This window comes from Odontomachus brunneus, unplaced genomic scaffold (assembly GCF_010583005.1).
Source record: "Odontomachus brunneus isolate Ranch 3 - 2012 unplaced genomic scaffold, Obru_v1 Obru_scaffold_103, whole genome shotgun sequence".
In the NCBI taxonomy this organism is placed as follows: Eukaryota; Metazoa; Arthropoda; class Insecta; order Hymenoptera; family Formicidae; genus Odontomachus; species Odontomachus brunneus.
In genome coordinates, this window is record NW_022639553.1 from 1,271,502 (window position 1) to 1,280,377 (window position 8,876).

At 32.8% G+C, this 8,876-nt stretch overlaps 2 protein-coding genes across 5 annotated transcripts in view; one reads left to right on the forward strand and one right to left on the reverse strand.

The window, feature by feature from the left end:
* Nucleotides 1–2,729, reverse strand: part of LOC116848949 (acyl-CoA:lysophosphatidylglycerol acyltransferase 1-like) — a 4,474-nt gene extending 1,745 nt beyond the window's left edge. Inside the window, exons 1-4 of one of the 2 annotated variants that reach the window (XM_032825610.1) lie at nt 2,689–2,729; nt 975–1,192; nt 663–877; nt 38–311 (exon numbers count right to left, since the gene is read on the reverse strand). In XM_032825610.1, coding sequence (XP_032681501.1) covers nt 38–311; nt 663–877; nt 975–1,192; nt 2,689–2,729 — 748 coding nt within the window. Of the gene's footprint in view, nt 1–37; nt 312–662; nt 878–974; nt 1,193–1,440; nt 1,567–2,688 lie in introns of those variants that run through there. The other variant, XM_032825611.1, reaches the window with a different exon arrangement.
* Nucleotides 2,730–5,653: 2,924 nt separating this feature from the next.
* Nucleotides 5,654–8,730, forward strand: LOC116848970 (fumarate hydratase, mitochondrial-like). Of its 3 annotated transcripts, none has more exons than XM_032825649.1 (8): nt 5,654–5,881; nt 6,553–6,693; nt 6,780–6,980; nt 7,068–7,350; nt 7,448–7,710; nt 7,825–8,214; nt 8,318–8,511; nt 8,594–8,730. In XM_032825649.1, the coding sequence occupies exons 1-7, from the start codon at nt 5,759–5,761 to the stop codon at nt 8,444–8,446; spliced, it is 1,530 nt and encodes a 509-aa protein (XP_032681540.1). In that variant the 5' UTR covers nt 5,654–5,758; the 3' UTR covers nt 8,447–8,511; nt 8,594–8,730. The 3 variants fall into 3 exon arrangements, with proteins under 3 accessions (XP_032681540.1, XP_032681542.1, XP_032681543.1); XM_032825651.1 differs by lacking the exon at nt 5,654–5,881 and adding an exon at nt 6,215–6,407; XM_032825652.1 differs by lacking the exon at nt 5,654–5,881 and having other exon boundaries at nt 6,559–6,706.
* The last annotated feature ends 146 nt before the right edge of the window (nt 8,731–8,876 follow it).

Consider the following 8,876-nt stretch of genomic DNA (forward strand, 5'->3'; position numbering starts at 1 on the left):
AAATATTACAGAATGACATTTATGATATAAAGTTTACTTGGTCGGCTGTTTAACTGTTGATCTTCTGAATTTTTACTCCGTACTGGTCCAAGTGTCTCGAATATCGTCTGCATAGCTCCTACTCTCGGTAGAGTCACATTTTCAAGAATAGGCAAGTTATTTTTTTTAGCATACTTTTGCGATGTCTCCCGTCTTTTGCATAGGAAACCTCCTTCTGGGAAAAGTACCATCCATTTTCTGTCTCGTGGTATATAAGACTCTTTAAGATGTCTCTCTAATTGTTTTAAACTTTCTTCCCTTCGTTTACGGCCCTGCAGTTATTCAATGCATAATCACTAAATCGCAGACCTATACTTATGCTGCAATTCTAAACAAATATACGAGTAAATCGTAAAATCGTAAAGTCATAGCTTACAAATCAATTGTAATGTTGGTAAAATTCACAAACCGTAACTTTATTAACAACTAGTTAGACAGTTATAATTTACAGGAAATCGTAGATTTACGAGTTATCGTACGATATATGGTCCACATTGAATTACAGATCTACTCATAAATTCATATAAGTCTTACAAGAACAAGTTACGAGTTTTACGATTTTATCTAGAATTGCAGTATTAAAGTATACATATGTATGTTTAAAGATATAACTTCACACTTACCGATACAATGAAAAAATCTTGATGCAATATAGAAACTATGCCAAAGTTAGTAAATTTGAACACTCTATCCATTATCCACATTAAATTGGGTAGAACATTCGGTTTGGCATTAAATGTTGTCATTAATATAGGAACATCACCAGTGCTCTGATGATTCGCTATAACTAATGTTTTTTCACTTATGATCTTCTGAATGTCATCCCCTTGCTCTATTACTGTTGAATAAAAGACATATTTTATATATTTTATATAAATTTTTTGTATAGTAGCTTATATTCTTTCTCAATTTTCCTTTATATTATTTGTACTTACTGTCGTAACCTGCCGACCATGTCCACATCGACACCATTGCCAATAACCAGTGGAAAAATAGGCCTTCGATTCGCCAATACACTTGAGGTTGATATACTTTCACAGGAAATAATAGCATCATCCATACTACATATGTAGGTATGCAATAGATATTGTTTATTATCACAAATCCTGTCCGAGCAACGCATTTCAATAAAGTCACTACGTTGCTAATTATCCTACAAGATATGCTCTGTTTAAAATTTCTTTTCAGTTTTTACTAATAATCAAATGTTTTTATAATACATAATTATAGTAAACACAGATCTGATAAGTCAATTTTTTATTCAATTATAAAATATAAACAATTATATAAATTTTAACAACACATAGTTAAGTTTATTTAAAAAAAATCTTTTATCTATATCATTACAGTATTATCTAAATCATTATATAGCATATTTTTTACACAAAATTTTTACTTTACTTTTTAAGAAGTAATAGAGTATCCTGTAAATATACCATAATGATAGGTTTTTTTAATTTAAAAAATTTGAAAATAATATCCAAGTTGATAAGTGGCTGGCTCTAAAATGATTTACTAGAGAAAAAGAATGCTAATATAAGAAAAAAATAATTTCAATTTACAATGTTAATTTTTTAAATTTAGTATAAGTAATTATGACCTTACACATTATTAACAAACATATCATTAATTTTGTAAGTATTTACATTAACAGTAATCAAGAGGAAAACTTGAAAAATATTTTAATGTTGAGGCACACAATACTTCATTAATATACTTGTAGAAAACAACGTACAATTTCGTCTTCAAAACTTGCATATGTGCATTTTATATTAAGTACAACTCTTGTATATTAATGTTAAAGGAAAAAAACAAGTTCAACAGGATACCTATTACGGACTTCTTCAGAATTAATTCCGACTGGAAACATTCAGTTATTTCCTAGATTTCTATTGTCTTTTTTAGAGGAAACGGAATTATTCCGATCGGAATTGATTCCGAAGAAGTCCATAATAGATATCTAAGTCATTGAATATAATTGATGTTAACTTGAAATTTTTATATAAATAAAAAACCAGATCTACAATCCAAGTAATTATATAAAGTAATTATATAAAATAAATATACAAACTAATAAGCTATAATTTTATATATCTAAGGATCATATGTAGAAAAAAAATTATATATTTATATGTAGTATAAATATATAATTTTTTAATGTTTACTGCAATATTCTATATTTAAGACTTGGACTACTTATGAAAATTGTTATCCACAATTCTCTTGTATCACCTTGTAATTCTCATAATTATAGAAAATTATATGAGATAATCGCAGATAATTATTAAGATAACTACTATAAACAAGTAACAAATTACTCTTAAACAGCGCTAATATTTTGCAAAAATATTCCATAATATAAAGGGAAATAAGAAAATACAAAATACTTTATATAGTTTTATAAATTTTGCACGCTATATATTAAATAATATATGTTTATTCCTTTTCCGCTTTCGCATTCACATTCTTTCGCACGAAGTAAGGTTATAATCATATGACTTGTTCTTTACAAAACATGTATTCATTTTTATACAATGAACCGAAGCTTATTTTTAGTATATTGTTTAATAAACTATTGAAAGTAACGTTAGCTAACATAGTATTTATAAAAGATTGCGTGATTTACTTTTCATAGGATAACAAATTTACCTGACAAGAGTAGAGGCGGCAGAAGAGGTAGAGTCAGTCATTTTCGAAAGCCACCATCCGTTGCAAAAAATCGAGAAAATTTTATACACTTTTTCTTCACCATAGCATTCTTCATGTGCAATTTACGTAATGAGGAATCATCATCCAGAATGACACACGCAACTCCACGAATTGTTTACACGTCAAGAACTACTGCAACGCCGACATAGATATTCCAGATATTCAATGATCGCGCTCGATCTTCCGTTTCTCCACTGTGATCTTCTCGTCTCAACACTCGCAACTTGCCGATTACGATAAAAATAATTGATAGAAGTTAATAATTTACGAATATTTCCTGTTTACCGTCAATTGAACCTTAGATCAACCTTCTCTCGTTGAAGAAATATATCACTCATCGCTTTACTGTTGTCACTCTACAGTATGTAAAATTATCTCAATGTACGTAACTTACTGCAATGGCGGTCCGATTCGTGTTAGTTCGGTGCGTCTCGGCCCGGCTCGACTCAGCTCGATTGATACAATTAATTATTCATGAGGTCTGTTCATTTTCGAAGAACTTTTGAACTAGTGCACACTAGTACGTTATAAATTAAAGTAAAAGAAAGTATATTTATTTCATTCTAACTTATTGCACTAGTTCAAAAGTTCTTCGAAAATGAATAAACCATAACAAAGTTATGGAGCAATCATACTAGAGATGCCCGATTCTGAATCGATTCGATTTTTTCCCCAAAAATAGGCTTATTCGTGTTGTTTGCACTCTTTGCACTTTTCGTATTTAAAATTAGACAGAAGTATATTGGAATGTTTCGAAGAAACAAAAACGAGGCAACCAACTCGATTGTTTCTCCCAAGCGTCTGATTAGGCGTCCATCTCTTTTTAAAAGCGAAAAGTATGAAACATGCAAGCAGCACGAACAACCCTTTTTCTCTAAATTTGTTAGGCAAAGAATTGAATCGATTAAGAATCGGGCATCTCTAAATCATACTGATGGGTGCTTTCCATTTAATAACACAATTCGACATCATCCTATCTTAGTTACTCATTGAATATGGAAGAAAGACAGAATGATGCTTGTGTTATTAAACACCCGATGTCTACCGATGTCCAATGACCGATGTTTCGATAACCAATAGCAGAACTGGATTTTTAGTGATTTTAGTTAGGGGAGGATTTGTTTGATGCTTCAAACACTTCAAAACATTATGGGGTGCTTTCCAGTTGCGTACACTGGCTTGGTTTACATCGTGCACTTGATACGCGTACTAAATAGTAACTTTCTATTAGATAATCTTAATATCGACGATATATATAAACAACGGTATATTAAGTTGGTATAATATTCATCAACAAAACGTATTGTATTAATAGAATGCGTCGCTGTTGATATGCATTGTCGATATTAAGATTATCTAATAGAAAGTTACTACTTAATACGCGTATCAAATGCACGATGTAAACCAGGCCACTGTGTTACACAAAACCAGCTTATTGGTTGCATATTATCTTACAAGATATTTTAGATAATATGTAACCAATAAACTGATTTTGTGTACGTGTATGTCAAGATGTATTAAGCAATTGGAAAGCACCTAAACTGATTGGTCAATGGCCTGGTTTACATCGTGCATTTGATACGCGTACTAAATAGTAACTTTCTATTAGATAATCTTAATATTGACAATGCATATCAACGGCGACACGTTCAATCAATACAATACATTTTCTTGATGAGTATTATACCAGCTTAATATACTGTTGTTTATATATATCGTCGATATTAAGATTATCTAGTGCCAATTCTTAAGACCTCCACACACAAATTGACATAACAGTAATGTAAGACGTACCGTAAAAATTGACCAATTACGAACGAGTATTCATCAAAATGGCGACCTTACGGTTGACGATTCTCAACATGATTGGTCAATTCTTACGATATGTCTTACGTTACTGTTATGTCAATTTGTGTGTGGAGGTCCTTACGGTACGTCTTACGTTACTGTTATGTCAATTCGTGTGCGGCGCCCCTAATCCGTAAATTTAACATGTTACGAATGTCTTGTACGGAGACTCTTTGGCAAGCATTACCGCGTCCGCAGGAGCCATAAAGCTGATGGCTCATAGAAAAACTTAAAGATACCAATACATGGGAACGTTCCAGCGTCGAGCGTTAAAGCGTTAGCCAATCAACGTATCAGGTTCCAGAAGTATACTTGTAGTTCTTGCGAAAAGTGGTACGTTGATTGGCTATCGCTTTAACGCTCGACACTCGATGCTCCCATGTAAAGGGACGCACCGTAAGCGCATCAGCCAATCACAGTCATTGATTCTTGGACCGTAAGAAGAATCAACGACTATGATTGGTCAGTTTGCTTACTGCTTACGTCTAATGGCTCTCGCAGACCAGTGCGATGCGCGATGTGACACACGATATGCGACGAGCGATATCCAATGAGCGTATTGGTATTCCGGAAAAGCTGTACGCTCATTGGATATCGCGCATCGCATATCGCGTGTCGCGTCGCAAATCGCGCTGGCTGCGAGAGCCATTACTGCTTAAGTTTTTCTGTGTGCTACGGCCCTTAACACTCAGTGCCGTACTTTACGTTTAAAGTACTTTAGCACATAACATTTTCATTTGAAACAGATTTGAATCGTCCTGAAACTGTGATGAAATCAACTTTTCATGTACACATATTCGATTGAAGATATGACTGGATACAAAAATTAAAAAAACTTAATATGTTATTATAAAATAATAATTCTATCTCTTTATGAATACAAGGAAAATTTTGTGCAATTTCTATCGAAAACTTTTTTTTATTCAAGTTCTTTATAGAACATAAAATAAATCTTTTTATAAGATTATATGTTGATATGCAGAGAGCTAATTGTTTGAAGCATTTTAAGCACCAGGGCACATATAATGCAATTCAGTGCCCATGTCTCTATATTGTTATATACTTGATTCTCGTTTCGTCCTCATTGAGGTAGACGATTCGCCGAATAAGATAAGTCGCTGTCGAAACATTCTTATCGGAAACATTGTCACAGTTGAAAAAAATGACGCTAAACATACTGAAGTGCCGTGTTGCTAGCCGCGGCTTGCGTCAATTGAAAGAGTTGTCAATTTGTTCAACACTAAAATTATACCTGTCTACTTCAACAGTTACGATGAATAGTAAGGTATAAATTTCCTGACATTTTTCACAGGCACATCTGGATTTTACATAATCGACTGATATTTTTAGTTAAACTGCCTGTATGACATTATGAAACAATATAACAAATTCGTATAATTATATTATTCAAAATTTCTGATAAATACTCGTTAATTTTGTTAACAAAATGCAAATACAAAAGTTACTCGTTAATCAAAATTACATCTGATAAAAATATAAAAAAATTGAAAAATATTTACAAATATATTAATAAGTATTTGATAAATATAAATATTAGAATTGTGTTAATACATATGTAATATATTAATCATTAGAATAAGCATCAGTGACTAAAGATTGTTAAACGGTTTCTATATCAATAATTTACGTATTCGTATTGAATCTTAAATGAGCATATCTGGTAGTATGTGTTTACATTCAAGTGTTACCCACACATCTTATCACACAAGACCTTAACATTCCGACTTTTAGAGTCTTTCCTACTAACATACTACCAGTTATACTCAGTATCTTGCACAATCCTAATAATGGTATGTGATTTTATTTTTCGCATGTATAACCATGATATTATTAATTTTATATTAACATACACACTATATTTTATATTAGTACTATATTTATACCAATGTTATTAATATAAAAATGATTATATTGAATAACATATTGTATATGTAGGAGTATGGTGGAGATAAAGGTTACAGAGTAGAAAGAGATACGTTTGGAGAACTGAAAGTTCCAAGTGATAAGTATTATGGTGCCCAAACTCTCCGATCAGTGATGAATTTTCCAATTGGTGATACATCTGAGCGTATGCCTGTAAGAAATAATGGTACCTTAAATTTACCTTGTATACTTGCTTTATTTATCACATCCAATCTAACCAATGCAGATTATTTTTACAGTATGGTGTGATAGTTGCTATGGGTATTTTAAAGAAAGCTGCTGCAGAAGTAAACAAAGAATATGGTTTGGATCCTAAAATTGCTGATGCCATTAGCAAAGCTGCAGATGATGTAATAAGTGGAAAGTTATATAATGATCACTTTCCCTTAGTTATCTGGCAAACTGGATCTGGCACACAAACCAACATGAATACCAATGAGGTTATTGCCCATATCGATTTCAACATCATAGTAAACTATGAAATTATAATAATTATTGCGATAACATAATGTACTAAAAATACTCAGGTTATTTCCAATCGTGCGATCGAGATACTTGGTGGTGAACTCGGCTCAAAGAAACCTGTGCATCCAAACGATCATGTTAATATGTCACAGAGTAGCAATGATACCTTTCCAACAGCTATGCATATAGCTGTGGCCTTGGAAATCAATAAAATATTACTTCCAGGCTTGGAACAATTGCACAAAGCATTAAAGGAAAAGTCAGAAAAATGGAAAGATATAATAAAAATTGGCAGAACGCATACACAAGACGCAGTCCCACTGACCTTAGGTCAAGAATTTTCAGGTTTGTATCTGCAAAGTTATTGTATGTTTACTTATTTTATGTTTGCTGTTAAAGTTCGCACGCAACGTGCATTAAAATATTATATTTCTTCGCTTAGGATATACTATGCAGATCGAAAACGGCATTAAGAGAGTGAAAGATACGTTACCGAGACTGTATCAATTGGCTCTTGGTGGTACAGCAGTCGGAACTGGATTGAATACGCGAAAAGGCTTCGCGGAAAAAGCAGCTGCGAAAATCGCTGAATTCACTCGCTTACCATTTGTTACCGCACCGAATAAATTCGAAGCTCTGGCTGCGCACGATGCGATGGTGGAAGTACACGGCGCTCTTAATACAGTGGCCGTTTCTGTCATGAAGGTGCAAACTTACGTATAACAATCATTACAGAAATGCATTCTTTATTTGATCGTCATTTATATTTTTTAATTTGTTTATATTTTGTATCTATATTTTTACTTATAATCTGCATAGGTCGCAAATGATATTCGGTTCCTTGGAAGTGGACCGAGATGCGGTTTAGGAGAATTGTCTCTTCCGGAAAATGAGCCTGGAAGTTCTATAATGCCTGGAAAGGTGAATCCTACGCAGTGCGAAGCGATCACTATGGTGTGCAGTCAAGTGATGGGCAATCACGTAGCAGTGTCCGTTGGTGGCAGCAATGGTCACTTTGAGCTGAATGTTTTCAAGCCAGTTATAGTTGCCAATACTTTGAGATCCGCAAGGCTGTTAGGTGACGCCTGCAGCGCGTTCACAAAGAATTGTGTCGTAGGCATTGAGCCGAATATTGAGAATATAAAGAAGATAATGAACGAGAGCTTAATGCTCGTTACAGCATTGAATCCGCATATTGGCTACGACAAGGTATCGTGTGATGTTTTTTTAGAATATTAATGTAGGAGATATTGTGTGTGTGAGAGACAGCATTGCAAGAATATACACACTTTTCAAAACAATCGTTTCACAGGCCGCAGCAATCGCTAAGCAAGCGCACAAAGAAAATCTCACATTAAAACAATCTGCGCTGAAAAATGGAATGACAGAGGAACAATTTGATCAATGGGTCAGACCTGAACAAATGCTTGGTCCGAAATAATCTGCATGTTAAGAAAGATGTTCAAAGTCAGTGTTGAGAGTGTTAAATGTTCCGTAAAGCGCTTGGTTTGTACTTATTGCTATCACTATCCGATTTGAGTATTTTTTTTTTTAATTAAAACTGTTAATTTTCTCTTTAAATTTTTAGAATAATTACTCTCGTCCTCGGGTACCTACAAGGATGATTGCACTCAATTGCATGTAACGGATGGTTCTATAACGTGTTACTTAATTCTCTTTTTCAGGGCTTTAATTTGTAAATATAATATAAATCAAGAAAGATTAGAATATTTATTTTTTTACACTTCTAATCTGACCAAATAATTACATTGATCGTCAAATCTACTAAATACTGAAATATTACTATACAACAAATCCATCATATATATATATATATATATATATATATATATATATATATATATATATAT

What these genes read in the sequence shown, in the direction of transcription:
- LOC116848970 (XM_032825649.1), top strand. Translation starts at nt 5,759, where the DNA reads ATGACGCTAAACATACTGAAGTGCCGTGTTGCTAGCCGCGGCTTGCGT. An exon ending in ATACATCTGAGCGTATGCCT is followed by an intron (nt 6,694 to 6,779) that starts GTAAGAAATAAT and finishes TTATTTTTACAG; the next exon opens with TATGGTGTGATAGTTGCTAT. An exon ending in TGGCCGTTTCTGTCATGAAG is followed by an intron (nt 7,711 to 7,824) that starts GTGCAAACTTAC and finishes TAATCTGCATAG; the next exon opens with GTCGCAAATGATATTCGGTT.